Raw genomic sequence first — 23,149 nt, 5'->3', positions numbered from 1 at the left:
GGACCATTCACAGTCCAGGAGCGCTTAGGAGCTGTTAACTATCTCATAGCCTCCCCCACCTCCAACACTGGGCCACGCATTCAGAGGAATTCCCACCCTGGGATCCAGCATTGCATAGGGCTGATTGGTGGGGTACTGGTACCAGTCCCTCGGCTGGGTGCAAGATTCAAACTCCAACTTGGATGATGAGTCATCTTGTGGGGACCACAGTGGTGTGGTATCCGTTGGCTCCATGGGATGGTGCTGAGGATCCAGGGATTGGTGTCGAGACGGGAAAGCCTGCTTCGACATAAGCAGAGACGGTTCCCTCTAGACAGTGCCAAGGGGCCTGGTACCAAATGGGAGCTTGGGGCAACAGGCTCCCTTCTGCTTGCCCGCACTGCTGGCACCGAGTGTTGTACTGCCAGCAACGGTGGTACTGGAAGTGCCGACAAGTCCCTGGCCACAACAAATGCCTCTGGGATGGATGGTACCACAACCCTGCTGGCGCCTCACTGCCCCTCTGGTGCTGGCGGCTGGTCGGGTACTGGACTCAACAAAGCCTGTGAACAGGGCGGAGTCGATGGTTTCACCTGCGGAGCAGGGGCAGAGGAGTGGTCAGACACAGGTCACACTCCCCTGCACTCCCCATGATTGTCCATTCTTAGAGATGGGAAACTCTCAGACAGCTGCTTCTTATGTTTCTTTCTTGGCCTTGGGCATGGGGAATGGTGCCAAGAGTCTTGTATGGACTCTTTCTGCAGCAGCTGTTCGTACCAACACTGAGGTACATGGTGCCAGGTCTGAGCGCTGCTTCCATCAGGGGGGACTTCAGCCTGGCCTCCCTGTCCTTTTTCATATGTGGACTGAACTGGTGGCAGAGCTGACAGAGATCCGCAATAGGAGTCTCACTCAAGCACTTTAGACAGCTAGAGTGCAGGTCGCTCAAAGGCATGGGCTTGCCGCAGGAGGCATCACATTTGAAGCCTGGAGACCGAGGAATGCCCAGTTCCAGGAGCAGAAGAAACTCTGCTGCGAGAGTCCAACTAACTATTTATACCAATCAACTAAAGTCAAAAAGTGAGAAAACAACCAAGGGGAAAAGGGATGGAGTAATGAGAGAACCACTGAGAATCTGGAGAGGTGCGGGGCGGCTGGTCACAGAACACACAGATTCCAAGTCAGGTGCCCGAGAGGAGTGGGGTGGGTCAGGCCTCCCCACCCACCCTTCTCCTCTGTGCTGCACTCCACAGGGATGAGCAGGGTGGGGGCACCGATGGGGTCTCAGAGGGACCAGACCCCAAATTCCCCCACATGTTGGGGGCAGACACAGCTAGAGAGGGGAACACTGTTGGTTGCCAAGATGCAGGGTTCAGGACACTCTCCGGCGAGCTCGCAGCCCCAGGACTGTGAGGAGGAGGGGGTAAATGGCGGGAGGGCAGGAGGGGACAGTCAGGACAGTGGTTGGGGACGGGGCAGGAGGGACAGAACAGCAGCTCCCCAGCGCAGGATTAGGGGCAGGCGAGCGGAGCCCCTCTCTCAGAACTGAGGAGGAGGGTGTCCGTGTGAGCTGGTCAGATTGGACAGGCTAAGCAGCAAGGGACCAATGGGTGAGACTAGTCAGGAGAGGGTTAAACTAGCTACAGAGGGGGCACGCTGGGGGGCCAGACACTTGGCAACCCTCCGCCCTGTCGCTTAGTCCTGGGGCAGGGCCACCAGGAACCCAGGTGTCCAGGGCAGGACAGGAATTAGTTCTCCTCGCTGCTGTCTCAGTGCTGGGAGCCAGGAGGGATTCGAGGGGTGGGGCGGGGGGGGAAGGTACCATGAGGGGCTGGGGATACAGCACAATCCGGGGGCCTGGCCAGGTGGACAAATCGGGGACTGAGCAAGAACGGCATTTTACACATATATCGATAGTGCGCAGGGGAACCTGCCTGACCCCAGGGGCTACAACCGGGGGACATGTGCTGGGGTTTGTGGTGCCAGGAGTAAGGAAGCCCAGGAGTCTCTGCACGTTGCAGGGGCTGATTCTCTCACTAACTCTCCAGCCCAAGTCGATATCAGACCCTCGCCCTGAGGAGTGAAGAGGAATCTGACCTGAGATAAATTCACCTGGGAAATAAGACAAAACAGAAAATGAAGGAGGCTCACCATTGAGCAGCTTCTCCCCAGGGCTGGGGTGAATGCAGCACTGTCTGCTCTTGTAACTTTACTGTGCGTCTCATGAGAGCGGGTGGTTTTATTAAATCCCCAGCTCCTGGACTCACGGGATTAGAGGAGAGTCTCAGCTCTCTTTTCTTACTGCAGTAACTTCTAGTCCTTCTAGGAGCAGGGAAAACCATGGAAATTTGTCCCCTAGAAGCTCAAACCAGGGGGCAAATAAAAATAACCTCCAATATTATCCCCAAAATACTCACAACATTTAAGCCAAACTCAGGATTTTGGGGGCCTGATTCATGATGTCTGAACACTTGGGGCTGTCGATATTGGGATTCCCCATCAGTTGGTGTCTCGGAATTGAGACAAGACATCTCAGAGCCCTGTTCTAGCTCTAGGGTCTGACAGTATCACTGTCGAAGCCGGGAGGAACAAACCCCTCCATGCGGGAATCGCTGGGTGCGATTCTCTAGCCTGGGTCACCAGGAGGTCAGACTAGCCGGGTCTGATAGTAACTTCTGACTTTCGCACCTCTGCCACTCTGCCCGGGAAATAACCACACAGGAGGGGCGGGGGGTCCCCAGAAGAGTGGCAGAGGCAGCTGCAAGTGGGACTGGTAGCAGAAATTATTTGGGGAGAAGACACCATGAGTGTCCCATTCCGGGGGGTGTCAAAAAATGTCTTTCGCATGAACCCTCCAACTTGCAGCCCCCCCACATGTCCCTCTGTCCCCCATGTTCACATTGACTCCTGTGAGAAAATGCTCCTCTGCACCCCTCCATCTTCTGCCTCTGCTCACACTGACACCGCCATCCCCAAAACCGATCCCTGTGTCCCTTCTAAGTGTTTACATCAACATGCCTCCACCCAGCCTCATGTCCCTGTGTCCCTAGGTCAGGCTGTGTCCTGCACTCACCCTCGGTCTGGTTGTAGAGCTCACGCAGGGTGTTCAGACTCGCGTTGAACCAGGCCTCCCAGCACCGTGCCCAAAAGATCTGAAGGTCCCAGAACACCGGACCCTCGTTCTGCGCCATCCACACTGTGCCAGGCTCCACCCTCTGCGTCTCGCTGGTGTCAAGGCTGCTTCCCCACTTTGAACTTTAGGGTACAAATGTGGGGGCCTGCATGAAATCTTCTAAGCTTAAATACCAGCTTAGATTTGGTCCGCTGCCACCACTCTCGATGCTAATTCCCTTCCCTGGGTAGCCTTGAGAGACTCTTCACCAATTCCCTGGTGAATACAGATCCAAACCCCTTGGGTCTTAAAACAAGGAGAAATTAACCATACCCCTCCTCCCTTCCACCAACTCCTGGTGGATCAAGATCCAACCCCCTTGAATCTAAAAATAAGAAAAATCAATCAGGTTCTTAAAAAGAAGGCTTTTAATTAAAGAAAAAGGTAAAAATCATCTCTGTAAAATCAGGATGGAAAATAACTTTACAGGGTAATCAAACTTAAAGAGCCCAGAGGACCCCCCTCTAGCCTTAGGTTCAAAGTCATAGCAAACAGAGGTAAACACCCTAGTAAAAGGTACATTTACAAGTTGAGAAAACAAAGGTAAACTAACACGCCTTGCCTGGCTGTTTACTTACAAGTTTGAAATATGAGAGACTTGTTCAGAAAGATGTGGAGAGCCTGGATTGATGTCTGGTCCCTCTTAGTCCCAAGAGCGAACAACCCCCCCAAAAAAGAGCACAAACAAAAGCCTTCCCCCCCGCCCCAAGATTTGAAAGTATCTTGTCCCCTTATTGGTCCTCTGGGTCAGGTGTCAGCCAGGTTAACTGAGCTTCTTAACCCTTTACAGGTAAAAGGATTTTGGAGTCTCTGGCCAGGAGGGATTTTATAGTATGTACACAGGACAGCTGTTACCCTTCCCTTTATAGTTATGACACACCCACCAAACCACAGATAGTGTTGGACAGCCGGTTCCATACTGGCTATGATTTCTTCCTGGAGCTCTAGGAGAAAACAGAGTTAATAAGACACATGCACCTTTAGACATACTACTGATTATATAAAAGATAACAATATTTTTCACTTTTCAAGAACAATGTTTAACCAGTTGATTCTGGGAAACTTTCCCGGGAGAGTGCATCAGCCACTTTGTTCGAAGCCCCTGAAATGTGTTGTATTTCAAAATCAAAATCTTGGAGAGCTAAACTCCACCGAAGAAGTTTTTTGTTATTCCCCTTGGCGGTATGAAGCCACTGTAGCACAGCATGGTCTGTTTGTAGTTAGAAACGCTGTCCCCAAACATATGGGTGTAGCTTTTCCAGCGCGTACACAATGGCGTAGCATTCCTTTTCACTGATTGACCAGTGGCTTTCCCTCTCAGACAGTTTCTTGCTGAGAAACACAACAGGATGGAATTCTTGATCTGGACCTTCCTGCATTAAAACTGCTCCCATGCCCCGCTTGGACGCATCTGTGGTTACTAGGAACGGTTTGTCAAAGTCTGGGGCCCTTAGCACAGGGTCAGACGAGTGTCGCCTTAAGTTGGTTAAAGGCCTTTTGACACTCATCAGTCCACTGAACTGCATTTGGCTGTTTCTTTCTGGTTAGGTCTGTCAGCGGGGTGGCGATTTGGCTGTAGTGGGGTACAAATCTCCTATAATATCCGGCCAAGCCTAAGAAGGATTGGACCTGTTTCTTTGACTTTGGAACCGGCCACTTTTGGATAGCATCCACTTTGGCCTGTAGGGGATTTATAGTTCCTCGACCCACCTGGTGCCCCAGGTAAGTCACTCTGTTTTGGCCTATTTGACACTTTTTAGCCTTAACAGTTAGTCCTGCCTGCCGGATGCGCTCGAAGACTTTTTCCAGGTGCTCCAGATATTCTGTCCATGAATCAGAAAAAATGGCCACATCATCGAGGTAGGCAACTGCAGATTCTCCCAATCCCGCTAGGAGACCATCTACAAGGCTTTGGAAGGTGGCGGGTGCATTTCGCAACCCGAAAGGGAGTACATTGAATTCATACACCCTTGCCTGGGTGACAAATGCTGACCTTTCCTTAGCGGGTTCATCTAGTGGTACTTGCCAGTACCCTTTCGTTAAGTCTAAAGTAGAGATGAATTGGGCATGTCCCAATTTCTCCAATAGCTCATCTGTGCGTGGCATTGGATAGTTGTCAGGACGAGTTACAGCATTTAGCTTACGGTAGTCCACGCAAAAGTGAATTTCCCCATCTGGTTTGGGAACTAGAACCACTGGAGATGCCCATGCACTGTTAGAGGGGCGGATAATACCCATCTGAAGCATGTCCTGGATCTCCCTTTGTATAGCAGTTTGGGTATGAGGTGACTCCCGGTAGGGTGGGGTTCTAATTGGGTAAGCATTACCTGTGTCAATGGAGTGGTATGCCCGTTCGGTCCGTCCTGGAGTGGCTGAGAAAATTGGTGCAAAGCTTGTGCACAGCTCCTTGATCTGCTGTCGCTGCAGACGTCCAAGGGTCGCGGAGAGGTTCACCTCTTCCACGCCACCATCCCTTTTTCCTTCATAGTAGACACCTTCAGGCCACTCCGCGTCATCTGTTTCCTGGGCTGTAAACTGGGAAACCTTTAATTCTCTGGAATAAAAGGGCTTAAGAGAATTAACATGGTATACCTTAGGCTTTATGTTGGAGGTGGGAGATGCTATGAGATAGTTAACAGCTCCTAGGCGCTCCTAGACCGTGAATGGTCCTTCCCATGATGCTTCCATTTTATGGGCCTGGAGCGCCTTTAAGACCATGACTTGGTCTCCTACTTTGAAGGACCGTTTTCTGGAATGTTTATCATACCAGGCCTTTTGCTCTTCCTGAGCATCCTTTAGGTTTTCTTTAGCAAGAGCTAAAGAGTGTCGGAGGGTGCTTTGTAGGTTGCTTACAAAGTCTAGAATGTTAGTTCCTGGAGAAGGCGTAAACCCCTCCCATTGCTGCTTCACCAACTGTAATGGCCCCTTAACCTTGCGGCCATACACAAGTTCAAATGGTGAAAACCCTAAACTGGGATGTGGTACAGCCCTGTAGGCAAAAAGCAACTGCTGCAACACTAGGTCCCAATCATTGGATTGTTCATTTACAAATTTACGTATCATGGCCCCCAAAGTTCCATTAAACCTCTCCACCAGGCCATTGGTTTCATGGTGGTAAGGGGTGGCAACCAAGTGATTCACCCCATGAGCTTCCCACAGGGTTTTCATGGTCCCTGCCAGGAAATTAGTTCCCGAATCTGTAAGGATGTCAGAGGGCCAACCTACCCTGGCGAAAATGTCTGCTAATGCCTGGCACACACTTTTAGCCCTGGTGTTGCTTAAGGTTACTGCTTCCGGCCATCGGGTAGCAAAATCCATGAAAGTCAGTATGTACTGCTTTCCTCTGGGTGTCTTCTTTGGGAAAGGACCCAGAATATCTACAGCTACTCGCTGAAATGGGACCTCAATTATGGGTAGTGGCTGGAGATGGGCTTTGACCTGGTCTTGGGGCTTTCCCACTCGTTGGCACACCTCACAAGACCGGACATAATTAGCAACGTCCTTGCCCATTCCCTCCCAGTGGAAGGACTTCCCCAACCGGTCTTTGGTTCTGTTCACCCCAGAATGGCCATTGGGATGATCATGGGCTAAGCTCAAGAGCTTTACCCGATACTTGGTAGTTCCCACTAACTGTCTTTGAGGATGCCAGTCTTCCTGGTGCCCACCAGAAAGAGTCTCCTTGTATAAAAGTCCTTGTTCTACCACAAACCGGGATTGGTTAGAAGAGCTGAGAGGCAGTGGGGTGCTCCATGCCGCCGCCCAAGCTTTCTGAAGGCTGCTTCCTGCTCGGCCTGGAACTGTTCCCTTGATGCTGGAGACATCAGTTCCTCCTTGTACAGTGGACTTGGGCTTGGTCCCTCTGGAAGCGATGCAGGTGCTGGGGCTGTTTCCGTTGACTGTGAACCGCTGTCCGCTGGTTCACTATGTTGTATTTCAGGCTCCGGCTGAGCCTCTTGGGTAGGGTTATCTGCTGCTTCTACCAGTTCAGGCTCGCTGGTGCCCCCTGGCGTTGAAGTTGTAGATGGATTTGCAAACGCTGTACTCAGTGCTGGCAATGGTTCTGGTGCTGGTTGTGTTGCCAGTTCCAGTTCTGGGACTGGATTTGGCTGGGTCTCTGGGATTGGATCCACTATGGCTGTTGCAGTCGTTGGCAGGGGATCCGGTTCCACCACCTTTGTCTGGGTCTCTGGTAACACCGACAGGGCCCTGGTGGACGGCTCAGGAACAGGGATGGGTGTGGAAGCCTGCTTAGCCTGGCTGCGGGTGACTATTCCCACCCTCTTGGCTAGCTTCACATGGTTAGCCAAGTCTTCCCCCAGCAGCATGGGGATGGGATAATTGTCATAGACTGCAAAAGTGCACATTCCTGACCAGCCCTTGTACTGGACATGCAACTTGGCTGTAGGCAAGGTTACAGACTGTGACATGAAGGGTTGAATTGTCACTGGGACCTCCGTGTTGATGAGTTTGGGGTCCACTAGGGATTGGTGGATAGTCGACACTTGTGCCTCAGTGTCCCTCCAAGAAATAACCTTCTTTCCGCCCACTCTCAAAGTTTCCCTTCGCTCCGAGGTATGAGAGAGGCATCTGGGTCTGGGGATCTTTGATGTGATCATGGTGTAATGAACTGTAATCGGTTGGGTTTCTTGGGGCAGTGAGCCTTTATATGTCCCAGTTCATTACATTTAAAACATCACCCTGCTGAGGTATCACCGGGGCGATGTTGGTTGGTGGAGACTGCTGTGGTGGGGTGAGAAGTCGTCTGGGGTTTCACTTGGGATGTAGGTGGGGCCTTGGGTTGTCCCCGGTGGTAAGGTTTTGTTTTGGGTTGCCCCTTCTGATATTCGCTCCAACTGCTACTAGTTTTTTTCTTTTCTGCCACCTCCACCCATTTGGCTCCAATCTCCCCCGCCTCGGTTACAGTTTTGGGCTTCCCATCTGTAGTGTGCAAGGTGTTAGAGAAAATTCTGAAAGAGAAACTAGTTGAGGACCTGGAGGTTATTGGCAATTGCGATAAATTACAACATGGTTTTACGAAGGGCAGATCGTGCCAAACGAATCTGATCTCCTTCTTTGAGAAAGTAACGGATTTATTAGATAAGGGAAATGCGGTGGACCTAATATACCTGGATTTCAGTAAAGCGTTTGATACTGTACCCCATGAGGAATTATTGGTTAAACTGAAAAACATGGGGATCGATATGAAAATCCAGAGGTGGATAAGGAATTGGTTAATGGGGAGAATGCAGCGGGTAGTATTAAAGGGTGAACTGTCAGGTTGGAGGGAGGTTACTAGTGGAGTGCCTCAAGGTTCAGTTTTGGGACCCATTTTATTTAATCTATTTATAACTGACCTCGGAACCGATTGCAGGAGTGGGCTGATAAAGTTTGCGGATGATACGAAGGTGGGAGGCGTTGTAAATTCGGAGGAGGATAGGGATATCCTGCAGGGAGACTTGAATGAGCTTGTGAATTGGAGTATCAGAAATAGGATGAAATTTAATAGTGAAAAGTGTAAGGTGATGCATTTGGGGATGACTAATAACAATTTTAGTTACAAGATGGGGACGCATTGGTTAGAAGTAACGGAAGAGGAGAAGGACCTAGGGGTCCTTATAGACCGCAGGATGACTATGAGTCGACAATGCGACGTGGCGGTGAAAAAAGCCAATGCTGTCTTGGGATGCATTAGGCGAGGTATATCTAGTAGGGATAAGGAGGTCCTGCTTCCGTTGTACAAGGCGCTGGTGAGACCTCATTTGGAGTACTGTGTGTAGTTCTGGTCTCCCATGTTTAAAAAAGATGAACTCAAACTGGAACGGGTGCAGAGAAGGGCCACTAGGATGATCAGAGGAATGGAAACCCTGTCGTATGAAAAGAGACTAGAGGAGCTTGGGTTGTTTAGTCTGACAAAGCGAAGGCTGAGGGGGGATATGATTGCTATCTTTAAATATATTAGAGGGATTAATACAAGGGAGGGAGAAGAATTATTCCAGCTTAGTACTAATGTGGATACGAGAACGAATGGATATAAACTGGCCGTGGGGAAGTTCAGGCTTGAAATTAGACGAAGGTTTCTGACCGTCAGAGGGGTGAAATATTGGAACGGCCTTCCGAGGGAAACGGTGGGGGCGACGGACCTGTCTGGTTTTAAGATTAAGTTAGATAAGTTTATGGAGGGAATGGTTTAATGGTAAAGCATAGTAGTCAAGGAAAACCAAGCAATGGTAGGTAAATAGTATAATGGCTGACAGGGGTCAGGCTGGAGACTCTTGCCTACATGCTCGGGGTCTTACTGATCGCCATATTTGGGGTCGGGAAGGAATTTTCCTCCAGGGCAGATTGGCTGAGCCTCTGGAGGTTTTTCGCCTTCCTCCGCAGCATGGGGCAGGGATCTCTAGCAGGAGGGTCTCTGCTGATTGAAGTCACTTAAAACAGGATTGGGGACTTCAACAGCAGAGTCCAGGGAAGGGGTAGGGACGGTTTTATGGCCTGCAGCATGCAGGGGGTCAGACCAGATGATCATAATGGTCCCTTCTGACCTTAAAGTCTATGAGTCTATGAGTCTATGAGGTGGGGCCTTGGGTTGTCCCCGGTGGTAAGGTTTTGTTTTGGGTTGCCCCTTCTGATATTCGCTCCAACTGCTACTAGTTTTTTTCTTTTCTGCCACCTCCACCCATTTGGCTCCAATCTCCCCCGCCTCGGTTACAGTTTTGGGCTTCCCATCTAGGATGTACCTTTCTATTTCCTCAGGAACACCCTCTAAAAACTGCTCCATTTGCATTCGGAAGAGCAACTCTTCCGTAGATTTAACATTTGCTCCTGATATCCTGGCATCCCAATTTTTCCCAATGTGGTAGGCATGTTGGGTAAATGACACATCTGGTTTCCACCTTAGGGCTCTGAACTGCGAACTGGCATGCTCAGGTGTTAGCCCCATTCTGATTCTGGCCTTGTTTGTAAAAAGTTCATAACTGTTCATGTGTTCCTTAGGCATTTCAGCCGCCACCTCTGCTAAGGGTCCACTGAGCTGCGGCCTCAGCTCTACCATGTACTGGTCTGTAGTGATGCTGTACCCAAGGCAGGCCCTTTCAAAATTTTCTAAGAAGGCCTCAGTATCATCGCCTGCCTTGTAGGTAGGGAATTTTCTGGGATGGGAAGTGGTACCTGGAGAGGGGTTGCTAGGATTGGCTGGTATATCCGGCCTAGCCCGTGCTAATTCCAGTTCATGCTTCATCTCTTTTTCTCTCAGCTCCATAGCTCTCTTGTGGGCCTCCTGTTTGGCTTTTTCTTCTCTTTCGTGGGCCTACTCTTTGGCTTTCTCTTCTCTTTCTCTCTGCTCCATAGCTCTCTCATCAGCTTCTTTCTCAAGTTTTTTTAATTGGAGCAGTCTCTGATGTTTCTTTTCATTTTCTTCTGCTTCTAGTCTGACCAGTTCTAGTTTGTTAACTACGTCACTGGTACTCATTTTCCTGTTTTCTTGTGCTGGGTCACACCCCCTCTGCAGTTCACTGAAACTGGGATGCACTCAGCTCAGGCTGCTCAGGTAACAGAAACTTTCTAACTAGCTATCCCCAAGAGGTAGAAAGAAAAAAAAAACAATTCAGCTTGTAAATTCCTTTTGCCAGCTGTTTGCTCACTGCTTGACTCCTTCTCTTAACAAAGACCCGTGTTAAAAAAACGTAACACCTCTGCCTTCAGGCAAGGAGAGATAAGATATGCATCTACCTTCAGCTCTGCTTTCCAAGCAGCTAGAAAGGAGAAAAAAAATCTTACTGGCTTTTGGTTTAAAATGATCCCACCGCTCTGCCACCATGTTAAGGCTGCTTCCCCACTCTGAACTTTAGGGTACAAATGTGGGGGCCTGCATGAAAACTTCTAAGCTTAACTACCAGCTTAGATCTGGTCCACTGCCACCACTCCCAAAGTGCTAATTCCCTTCCCTGGGTAGCCTTGAGAGACTCTTCACCAATTCCCTGGTGAATACAGATCCAAAGCCCTTGGATCTTAAAACAAGAAAAATCAATCAGGTTCTTAAAAAGAAGGCTTTTAATTAAAGGAAACGGTAAAAATCATCTCTGTAAAATCAGGAGGAAAAATAACTTTACAGGGTAATCAAACTTAAAGAGCTCAGAGGACCCCCCTCTAGCCTTAGGTTCAAAGTTACAGCAAACAGAGATAAACACTCTAGCAAAAAGGTACATTTACAAGTTGAGAAAACAAAGATAAAAACTAACATGCCTTGCCTGGCTGTTTACTTACAAGTTTGAAATATGAGATACTTTTTCAGAAAGATTTGGAGAGCCTGGATTGATGTCTGGTCCCTCTCAGTCGCAAAAGTGAACCACCCCCAAAACAAAGAGCACAAACAAAAGCCTTCCCCCGACCAAGATTTGAAAGTATCTTGTCCTCTTATTGGTCCTTTGGGTGAGGTGTCAGCCAGGTTACCTGAGCTTCTTAACCCTTTACAGGTAAAAGGATTTTGGAGTCTCTGGCCAGGAGGGATTTTATAGTACTGTACACAGGAGGGCTGTTACCCTTCCCTTTACAGTTATGACAACCCCAATTCCAGAAGGGTCACAGGGTTTGGGACACCTGAGTCAGGAGTGAGGAGACTTTCTTCAACATCCAGTCACTGGGAAGAACGCAGCATTTCCTTGGACAAATGGTGACCATAATAAGCCAGCATGGAGACTAACTGAACCGGAGCCAGCCTCACAGACACTGATACCAAAATCCATATGCACAGAAACCAGACACATTTTGTTACCTTTATGTCCCTGTAATTCTGTCTCCAGAGCAATTTCCCTTCTAGGAGAGGAGCTTTTCAATTCAGATTCATGTGGCTATGTCTGAGAAGCATGATCTCCAAACCTGAACACAATAATTACTCTTAACATTAACCCTGATCTTTATCCATTAACACAACTTACTGGAGAGAGGCAGGAGGAAGGGAAGAAAGACCTTTTAAATATTGTAAAAATTATTCACATTGGGACATAAGATGTAGCAGAGGTGGTCTGGCCAAATCTTTTAATGGAAAATTGTCATTCAGACTGAAAATATGTGTTCTTTTTTGTGTGGGCAGAAATAGAACTCAATGTCAGTTGCTTCTCACTGGGTTACTGTGACTTCCCCTATAATATTAGCTTTTCCATAGAGGAGCTTAACTTTAAAGGTGTTGCTACTTCGTCAGTTACTCTCTTCAGCCTCTTATGTTCCTCCTCTCGTTCACTAGGAGAAAGGTACTTCCAGACCTCCTTCACAAGCTGGTGCAATTTGTCATAAGAGGACTCAATTACCTCCAGCTGTTCTGCTATTTTTTCCTTCAGTAAGAAAAGTTACAAAAGAAAAAAAATACATTGGTATACTGGAAGGTGTTAATGGCTGTCATCAAGTGGAACTTGGATCTCTAAACATTCACAGTGTCATTAATTGGTGTGCTTCATTCAGGATGAAGAGAAGGAACAATAAAGCCCCTTTGCATAGTGTGATAACTGGACAGAAAGAATCCATTGCCCAAAGCAATGGACCTCATGGCAAGGCCTGAAAAGAACCTAAGCCATGTGGGCTGAGGTGTTCCCTGAATGCAAAGAAGGGGAAGGGGATTGTTTGACAAGCTCTTCCTGTGAGAGAGGCAGTGAGCCTCAGTTGTTTGGTTTTTTTTACTTTCTCTGCAGCATGGGCACGACTCGTGCTGGTTTGAACTAGAATAAATGGGGGATTCTCTGTAACCTGGAGTCTTTAAATCAAGGTCTGAGAACTCCAATAACTCAGCCAGAGGTTGGGGGTCTCTTACAGGAGTGGATGGGTGAGGTTCTGTGGCCTGTGATGCATGAGTATGCATGATGTGATGTGCAGGAGGTTAGACTAGATTATCATGATGGTGGTTTCTGTCCTTAAAGTCTATGATTCTCTGAGTCAGCCACCAAACAGGGGAGAAGCCATTGTGAGTGTGATCTTGAGAGGGAGCAGAAGGACAGAGATCACTGGGACACAGGATTGGCTCGAAAAGGGGGCTTGGAAACAGTGAGCAAAGGAATGGCAGGAGGTTGTTTATTCATACTGTGTTCAGGGAAACAGGACTTTGTGTCCCTTACTTGTAAATAAACAGGACTGCACCAAAGAAACACCTGATTCGTATAATCCGTTTTTCCTCTGGATGCAACAACCCAGTGAGCCCCAAATACTGACTAACTGCTTGAGCCTAAGAGGCAGCGATGTTATCAGATGGGGTCACACTTCGTATTTCCTATTTGCATTCTGAAGCAGGAAATATTACACTTGTTTCAGTCTGGGACCTTCCTCTAGGCCCTATAATAATATCCTACAAATTAGGGCTATCAATTAACTGCTGTTAACGCATGTGACTAATGCACAGCACAATTAACGTATTATTTTTTTTAACCTGTGTTAATCGCAGACCCTCTGGGTGGGAGGGCAGCATCAGAGGCTCTGGAGAACCTACATCTGGTCAGGTGCAATAATGTAACCCGCCACCGAAGGGTGGGTGGAAAGAGAAGAGGCCAGAAAAAGACATGGTTCTCATCCTGGCTCCAGCGGAGAAATAGAGACCTTGACACACCCTCCCCCCCCACACACCCTTTCTGCTGTACAACTCATGCCCCTCTCATCTCCAGAGTACTGACTTTCTTAGATAAAAAACAATCTCACCCCTTTAATAAGCCAGAGCTCCTCTAAAGGACACATACAGAGTAGTATACAAAAGCTAACCCCGCAGCAGCGGGGGGAAAAGTTTTTTGTTATCTTTACAATTCATTTCCTGATTTTCAGAGGTTTAAATTTAGCCACTCTCCATATTCTAGAGGAGGAGGCAACCTTAACTAAACTAAATACATATTTTGCTTTGTATTAACACTTTTTTTTCCCCTTAAGAGTGAGAAGTGGGGGGAAAGAGTTTCAAACTCTTATTGTTTTCAATTATCTCATTCTGAACATGTTCCAAACCAGGCCAGACAGTCAGACTGAAACAACAGCTCCAAAGGACAAATGCAGATCCCCAATCCCTCTGGGAGCATAAAAGGCCCTAAATGCAGTGGAGCTCCCAGAGTTTGCCCAGTAGATTCATGACTATGTGATTGGAAATCTCTGCATGGGGAGCACACAAGCATCCTATCTGCTTCTAGAGCCTGTGGCCTGTAGTTGTGTCACTGGAACAACTTTACAGCTGTTCTGTGTCTAGCAACTGGTCTGTGGGGCTGGAGGGTAAGGAGTCCTTTGTCCCACCCCCTGTTATGTGCAAACCTCATTGACTTGTTCCTCAGGAAGATGTGAACCTAAGTTCCATCTAAGCTGTGTGGCCATGTGGCTGCACAGCTGCCTATTAAGCCCCAGGCTCAAGGCTGAGGTGGGGAGAGATGGATCTCCACGAGCATGGACCTGCAATGGCCGGGGGAGAGGCGCCCCTACCCTGGCCCCAACCTAGCCCTGGCACAGTCCTGCCGCAGCCAGGGGATATGCCCCCTCCCCAGCCCCCACTCAGCCTAGCCCGGTTCTGCAACAGCCATGGAGTGGTGCCCCTCACCCAGCCCGGCCCTGGTGGAGCTGCTGCCGCTATGGAGAGATGCCTCTCATCTGGCCTCAGGCTGCTGCAGTGAGAGAGGGCTGGGGATATTCCTCTCTCCCTGGGGCAGCCTGCACCCCAAACTCCTCATCCCAGGCTCAACCCCACAGCCCACACCCCAACCCTCTGCCCCAGCCCTGAGCCCCCTCCTGCACCCCAAACCCCTCATCCCTCACCCCACCCCAGAGTCCGCACCCCCAGCCAGAGCCCTCACCACACCCACACACCACAACCCTCTGCCCCTGCCCTGAGCCGCCTCCCACACTCCAAACCTCTTGGCCCCACTCCTGCCACACATCACCTCCATATTGTTGCACATAACAAAATTCACTCAGCACTTAGAGGGAACAGTGGTGTGAACTTTCCCCATGCATTTGAACAGTTAAATCTGAAACAGAATGATGACGAAGTCACCAATAACTAGTTCAGGGTGGATCATTTCAGAAGACACATCCAGCTTCTTGTGTAGAGGAGCTGCCAGACTACTGCACTGGGCAGAACAGTATGGGGAGGAGGTGACCAGCCCTCTGTGGAGAAAGAAGTGGTTCGGGACCATTTAGAAAAACTGGATGAGCACTAATCCATGGGGCCAGATGCGCTGCATCCGAGGGTACTAAAGGAGTTGGCGGATGTGATTGCAGAGCCATTGGCCATTATCTTTGAAAACTCCTGGCAATTGGGGGAGGTCCCAGATGACTGGAAAAAGGCTAATGTAGTGCCCATCTTAAAAAAGGGAAGAAGGAGGATCCGGGGAACTACAGGCCAGTCAGCCTCACCTCAGTCCCTGGAAAAATCATGGAGCAGGTCCTCAAGGAATCAATTATGAAGCACTTAGAGGAGAGGAAAGTGATCAAGGACAGTCAGCATGGATTCACCAAGGGCAAGTCATGTCTGACTAACTTAATTGCCTTCTATGAGGAGATAACTGGCTCTGTGGATGAGTGGAAAGCAGTGGATGTGTTATTCCTTTACTTTAGCAAAGCTTTTGATATGGTCTACCACAGTATTCTTGCCAGCAAGTTAAAGAAGTATGGGCTGGATGAATAGATTATAAGGTGGATAGAAAGCTGGCTAGATCGTCGGGCTCGACGGGTCATGATCAATGGCTCCATGTCTAGTTGGCAGCCGGTATCAAGCGGAGTGCCCTAAGGGTCGGTCCTGGGGCAGGTTTTGTTCAATATCTTCATTAATGATCTGGAGAATGGCGTGGACTGCACTTTCAGCAAGTTTGCAGATGACACTAAACTGGGAGGCGTGGTAGATACGCTGGAGGGTAGGGATTGGATACAGAGGGACCTAGACAAATTAGAGGACTGGGCCAAAAGAAATCTGATGAGGTTCAACAAGAACAAGTGCAGAGTCCTGCACTTAGGACGGAAGAATCCCATGCACTGTTACAGACTAGGGACCGAATGGCTAGGCAGCAGTTCTGCAGAAAAGGACCTAGGGGTCACAGTGGACGAGAAGCTGGATATGAGTCAACAGTGTGCCCTTGTTGCCAAGAAGGCTAATGGCATTTTGGGCTGTATAAGTAGGAGCATTGCCAGCAGATCAAGGGACATGATTATTCCACTCTGTTCGGCATTGGTGAGGCCTCATCTGGAGTACTGTGTCCGTTTTGGGCCCCACACTACAAGAAGGATGTGGAAAAATTGGAAAGATTAGGGGGCTGGAACACATGACTTATGAGGAGAGGCTGAGGAAACTGGGATTGTTTAGTCTGCAGAAGAGAAGACAGGGGGGATTTGATAGTGGCCTTCAAGCTACCTGAACGGGGGTTCCAAAGAGGATGGATCTAGATTGTTCTCAGTGGTAGAAGATGACAGAACAAGGAGTAATGGTCTCAAGTTGCAGTGGGGGAGGTTTAGGTTGGATATTAGGAAAACTTTTTCACTAGGAGGATGGTGAAGTACTGGAATGGGTTACCTAGGGAGGTGGTGGAATCTCCTTCTTTAGAGGTTTTTAAGGTCAGGCTTGACAAAGCCCTGGCTGGGATGATTTAGTGGGGGATTGGTCCTGCTTTGAGCAGGGGGTTGGACTAGATGACCTCCTGAGGTCCCTTCCAACCCTGATATTCTATGATTCTATGATAACAACCACTCCCTCCTATCTGCTTCCTTCTACCCCTTCTTACCCCGATGCCTGAGTAGAGTAATAAGTGCTTTTAAAATTTTTTTTTAACAAAATGTAAGATAAGGAAATTTATGAACATCTAGAAATGGTTTGTGGTGCATGGATAGAAGGAGAGGATGTCACTGCTTTTAAGCAATGACTGACAGGAATGGTCTGAGCATACATGTGTGGATACTTAGCTGCACAGGGAAATTTTGAATTAACTGAACTGCTCTAAACACACACAAAGTCTTCAAGAATTAACTGTCTTTTCTCTTGCTTTCCCTCTACGGGCACATGGCCAAGGGAATGATCACCCAGCTGTGTGTCAGAAGAATCCTAAATTATAGCCCTGTCACTGACTGTGCTAACAACACTTTATACTGACAATGCACTTTACAGACATTTTAACCTCACAGCCCATGTGACATAGGTAAATCTCACCGCCTCCAACTTATGGACAAGAAAACAAAAGCTCAGTGCAAGTTCCCCAAGGTCAAAGAGCAGGTCAGTCGAAGAGCCAGCACAGAACACAGGAGTCCTGAATCACACTCACATGCTGAATTTACTAGGTCACATCACTTCTCTAGTAAATCACGTACCTTTTCTGGGCATGCACAACTTTATTTGATCATTTAAATGGCTCGGCAGCTAAATTACCATTAATGCATGTGAATATTTAGTGTGCCCATGTATTTATGGTAATTGCATGTAAAAATGAGGACATGCAGTCCTGCATGTGTTTGTGCACATGGACCGCCAGCCTCCCTTTCTGGAAACATAACCCTTTATATTAGTAGGGAAAACATGTTTTCCTCTGAAGTTTAATAAACAAAGAAAATGAATGTTCCCTACCTAGTAGTCCTCGACAGCCTCCTCCATGGGAACCACAATGTGATGGCGGTGAGCCACGGACTGTGTGCAGATCACACAGATGGGGGTTTGGTCATTTTTGCAGAAGACTTTCAGAGCCTCCTTGTGTTTCTTTCCCTTGCTTCGTCCTCCAGATTCTTCCTCTCTTTGTAATCCTAATACAGTTCATTGATTCCACAATATTCTTCAGCTCCGTTTGCCCTTAAGTTGCTCTTTCGGATCCTCTTTCTGCACTGAGGACAGACAATGTCGTACTCTTTTTCCTCGCAGAGCCGAGTGATACGTTGTTTGCAGAAGCTGTGTCCACACTCAGTAGTCACAGGGTCTTTAAATAAATCTGAACAGATGGAACAAGTAACTTCACCTTTAATGTTCTTTAAAAGCTCTTCAGCTGCCATGGTTCTTTCTATGGGAGGACAAACAAGTTCCTTGTCACCTTCACATACCCTGCAACGTGTTCATCTCATGGCAGAAAGGTGCCTCGCTCCTCAGAAAATGTCAGTCCAAATGTCTTTGCTGTATTTGCATGTATCCTGTTCCATAGCGCTATACCCTAGACACTAAACAAATACCTTTGCTCTCTTGGTAACATAGATAAGCTTATCCCCACATCACTGAGAGCAACTTCCCTCCGGCAAAATGGGAGGGACCCAGTGGCCCTGACCATTCTAGGAAAATTACCCATTTTTGACAATAGTTGTCATATCCATCTTATCCCTGAACTGGTGTTGAAAACGACCTGGCTGTCCATGTAAACAAGGTATGAACCATTTCCAGCAACACTCCAGACAATGTGATACGGTCCATCCACAGTAGACAAGGGAACTGCTTCAAGGTCACAGGGCTGCCAAGTTTGCCAAAAGTGCTTTTCTCTACCATGCTTTTCTATGTTTACACTAAGGAGGCTAGTTAGTATTAGGGTGACCAGATGTCCCATTTTTAGGGACTTTTTCTTATATAGGCGCCTATTACCCTCTACCCCCTGTGGCGATTTTTCACAGTAAGCTGAAGGGGAGAAGGTCTTTGAAGCTGGGCAGAGGCAAAAAACTAGAACACAAAAAAACCCTGACAAAAGCACATGGAAACACACAGAATATTCAGCTAAAAAAAAAAAAAATTGGTGAAGGTGAAGTTAAGGCAGCTTCTGCACAGCAGGGGTTTCTGCTTCCTACATCTCTGTGGCATGTGGGATTCAGCACCTCAGACACAACCCTTAGAAAGCAGGAAATGCTCAGTGAAAGGTTTCTCCACATTGACCCACAATTAATGTTCATGTGATGAGAAAAGCAAACCACAGACTCATGAACACCAGAAAATGCAGTTACAGGTGCTGCTTCACACCCAGCACAAACAGCAGTACTGAGCTCTGACCTTAGGTCAGCCCTTCTCTCCCCTCACCACCCTCAGTGAGCCCCACCAGAGTTTCTTTCTCATCTGGAATCTCCCAAGCCCACTGGTATCTCCTCAAACCACTTTGGTCTCCTTCCCCAGAGGGACCTTTTCTCTCTTTCTGAGGTCTTCCCAGGCCTTGGACTTCTCACTAGAGTTGGTCAGAAAATGTTTTTTTCGCCATTGACATTTTCAATTAAAACTAAGGAAAATGTTTTTGTCAACATTTTTAGTGGAAAACTGACTTTTCACTGAAAACAATGCATACCACCAAACCAAATTTTTGGTTAAAAAAACCCTAAAAATCCTGCTGAAAATTAAAAAAATCAATGACGAACTAAAGTCAGCGTATGTCCAAAATATTTAAGTTTTCAGCTTCTTGATATTCTGATAAGAAATTGGGTATTTTTGAGGAAAACAGACACTTTCCATGAAAAGTTTCATTTTATTGAAAACTCAATTTCCCATTGAAAAAATGTTCACTGGAAAGCTTTTGACCAGCCCTGCTTCTCACTTCATAGAATCATAGAATATAAGGGTTGGAAGGGACCTCAAGAGGTCATCTAGTCCAACCCCCTGCTCAAAGCAGGACCAACCCCAACTAAATCATCCCAGCCAGGGCTTTGTCAAGCCTGACCTCAAAAACCTCTAAGGAAGGAGATTCCACCACCTCCCTAGGTAACCCATTCCAGTGCTTCACCACCCTCCCAGTGAAAAAGTTTTTCCTAATATCCAACCTAAACCTCCCCCACTGCAACTTGAGACCATTACTCCTTGTTCTGTCATCTGCTACCACTGAGAACAGTCTAGCTCAGGCCTGCACAACTCGTAAAGCGGCAAGGGCCATATTACTCCAAAGAAAACAGCTGAGGGCCGAAACCCCCTGGCCCCGCTGAACCCCCACCCCAAGCACCGCCCAGCCCCCCCCCGAAACACAACACCACCACCCCAGCACTGCCTGCCCCATGGAACCCCCCCAGTGCCACCCAGCCCCCTCAAAACAACCCCCCCAACAACCCCTCCCCCAGCGCCACCTGCCTCGCGGAAACAAACCCTCCTTCCCCAGCGCTGCCCCACCGAAACAGCGGTATTGTACCTTGGTAATATGTTATAGCAGGCCCCTAAGGTAGTATAATTAAGGTAAAAGAAAAATGTCTTTTTGCTAGAAGTAGAATAAAATCTTCCCCCCACTTTATAATTAATTGCCCTGTTGAATGAATGAGGTGTGAATGAGGAAGGCATGGAAAGCAGGCACCTTCACACAGCTGCAACCTTTGGAGAGGGGATGGGAGCCAGAGCAGATCAGTAGAACAGGTCAGCCACCGACTCACCGCTCACCTCCTCAGCCCCCCTCCCACGGCTCGCCAACTCACCCTGCCCACCCGCTTGACTTCTCAGTCCCCCTCCCTTGCCGCTGGCTCACCTGCCCACCTGCCCGCCTCCTCAGCCCTCCACACCCCCGACTCGCCTACTCACTGCCCGCCCGCTCACCTCCTCAGCCCCCCTCCCTCACCCGTCACTTGCCTACTCATCCCCCACGGGCCACACAGTAAGCCCACGCGGGCCGCATGCGGCCCCCAGGCCGCATGTTGTGCAGGCCTGGTCTAGATCCATCCTCTTTGGAACCCCCTTTCAGGTAGTTGAAAGCAGCTATCAAATCCCCCCTTGTTCTTCTCTTCTGCAGACTAAACAATCCCAGTTCCCTCAGCCTCTCCTCATAACTCATGTGCTCCAGACCCCTAATCATTTTTGTTGCCCTCTGCTGGACTCTTTCCAATTTTTCCACATCCTTCTTGTAGTGTGGGGCCCAAAACTGGACACAGTACTCCAGATGAGGCCTCACCAATGTCAAATAGAGGGGAATGATCACGTCCCTCGATCTGCTGGCAATGCCCCTACTTATACAGCCCAAAATGCTGTTAGCCTTCTTGGCAACAAGGGCACACACACAACAAGGGTTCCCCAAGAGTTATCAGTGGTTCACAGTCTGGCTGAAAGGGCATAATGAATGGGGTTCCACAGGGATCAGTTCTGGGTCTGGTTCTGTTTAATATCTTCATCAATGATTTAGATAATGGCAGAGAGTACACTTATAAAGTTTGAGGATGATACCAAGCTGTGAGGGGTTCCAAGTTCTTTGGAGGATGGGATGAAAATTTAAAATGATCTAGCCAAACTGGAGAAATGGTCTGAGGTAAATAGGATGAAATTCAATAAGGACAAATGCAAAGTACACCACTTAGGAAGGAACAATCAGTTGCAACATACAGAATGGGAAATGACTGCCTAGGAAGGAGTACTGTGGAAAGGGATCTAGGGATCATAGTGGACCACAAGCTAAATATGAGTCAGCAGTGTAACGCTGTTGCAAAAAAAGCAAACATCATTCTGGGATGTATTAGCTGGAGTGTTGTAAGCAAGACACGAGAAGTAATTCTTCCACTCCACTCCACGCTGATTAGGCCTCAACTGGAGTCAGGGCCGGCTCTAGCGTATTTGCTGCCCCCCCAAGCAGCAATTAAAAAAAAAAAAAAAGCTGCGATCGGTGTTAGCTCTACCGCTGCTTCATTCTACGGTGGCAATTTGGCGGCAGGTCCTTTGCTCCCAGAGGGAGTGACAACCCCGCTACCGAATTGCCACCCTCCGAATTGCCGGATGTGCCGCCCCCCTCTTCATTGGCCGCCCCAGGCACCTGCTTGCTACGCTGGTGCCTGGAGCCGGCCCTGGCTCTGACTCCAGTGAAGCCACCAACAGCCTTTGAGGCTCCCTGCAGATCAAAGCCCCTGCAGGCTCTCAGCAGCTTCCTAACAGCAGCTGGCCTGACCAGACAGGAAGTGTGAAAAATTGGGACAGGGGGTGGGTGGTAATAGGTGTCTATATTAGACAAAGCCCCAAATATTGGGACTGTCCCTATAAAATCAGGATATCTGGCCAGCCTAGCAGCAGCTCCTGGTACAAACAGAGCTCCACACCAGCTCCTCTCCCCAAAACAGAGCCCACTGCCCCCTCTCCCATACTCCTCCCCCAGGGTATCATGGGAGTTGTAGTCTCTAGGGATAGATTGTAGCACAGGATATCCCCCACTTGGACACTCAGGGCTGGCTTTAGGCCGATTCAGCCGATTCGGCTGAATTGGGCCCCGCGCCAAGAGGGCCCTGCGCTGCATCTCTCCACCTCGCCTCCCCTGCACGCTCCGCCCCCTGCTCCTCCCCCGCCCCTGCTTCCCGCAAATCAGAGATTCACGGGAAGTCTGAAAAGAAGCAGGGGCGGGCAGGCAGTACAAGGTAAGCTGGGGTGGTGGGGGCGTGAGAAGGGCTCCGGGGAGGCGCCGCCCGTTCCCGCCGAGCACGCAGGCCCCAGCGGCTCTGGCCTGGGTCTGGTCCGGCCCGGCCCGGCCTCTGCGACGCAGCCCTGCTCCGGCTCGGCCCGGCTCGGGTCCAGCCCGGCCCCCGCGGCGCTGCTCGGGTCCAGCCCGGCTCCCGCGGCGCGGCTCCGGGTTGGACCCAAGCCCGGCAACCCCGGCCGGAGCGCGGCTCGATTCCTGGGGGTGGGGCTTGCTGCAAGCCCCGCCCCCAGGAATCGGGCTCCGCTCTTGCTAAAGCCGGCCCTGAGGACACTCTCCCAATTAAGCTCAGAGGCCACTCTAACAAGGGTGGGGCTACATTAGTTAATTGCTGCTCTGGTAATTAAAGCCCCAAGAGTCAAGTTCTCCTGGGCGCTAAATCCCCCCCCCCCCCCCATTTCCCCCGCTGCTCAGACTTTCGCTTCCCCTTCGCCCCGCCTGTCCAGCCGGTTCTGCCCAGCGACCGGGGATGGAGGCGGGTCCGTGCGTCGCTATTGGTGGGATGTTCCCCTCTCAGCCAATCACTGCAGCGCAGAGGTTCCCACGGTGAGTAGCGGGGACTCGGGATCTAGCGGTGACCGGCCGAGAGCGGGTCCATGGGCCGAGTCCTGCCCGCTGAGGGGGCGGCGATGGCCCTGGCGCTGCGCCTGCTGCTGCTGGGGGCTGTAGCCCTGCGGGGGGGCCACTCCCGTGAGTA

At 49.3% G+C, this 23,149-nt stretch overlaps 1 protein-coding gene across 4 annotated transcripts in view; it reads left to right on the top strand.

Moving 5' to 3' along the window:
• The first annotated feature begins 22,247 nt into the window (after positions 1–22,247).
• The window catches only part of LOC135977410 (class I histocompatibility antigen, F10 alpha chain-like), a 76,621-nt gene continuing 75,719 nt past the window's right edge, over positions 22,248–23,149 (top strand). The window contains exons 1-2 of one of the 4 annotated variants that reach the window (XM_065578260.1): positions 22,248–22,393; positions 22,867–22,998. In XM_065578260.1, coding sequence (XP_065434332.1) covers positions 22,922–22,998 — 77 coding nt within the window. In that variant the 5' untranslated portion in view covers positions 22,248–22,393; positions 22,867–22,921. Of the gene's footprint in view, positions 22,394–22,866; positions 23,143–23,149 lie in introns of those variants that run through there. The other 3 variants (XM_065578258.1, XM_065578259.1, XM_065578257.1) reach the window with 3 other exon arrangements.

The sequence above is a fragment of the Chrysemys picta genome, chromosome 25 (genome assembly GCF_011386835.1).
Source record: "Chrysemys picta bellii isolate R12L10 chromosome 25, ASM1138683v2, whole genome shotgun sequence".
NCBI lineage: Eukaryota > Metazoa > Chordata > Testudines > Emydidae > Chrysemys > Chrysemys picta.
Note: the sequence above shows the minus strand (reverse complement) of the source record. Positions and strands in the feature narration are given on the sequence as shown.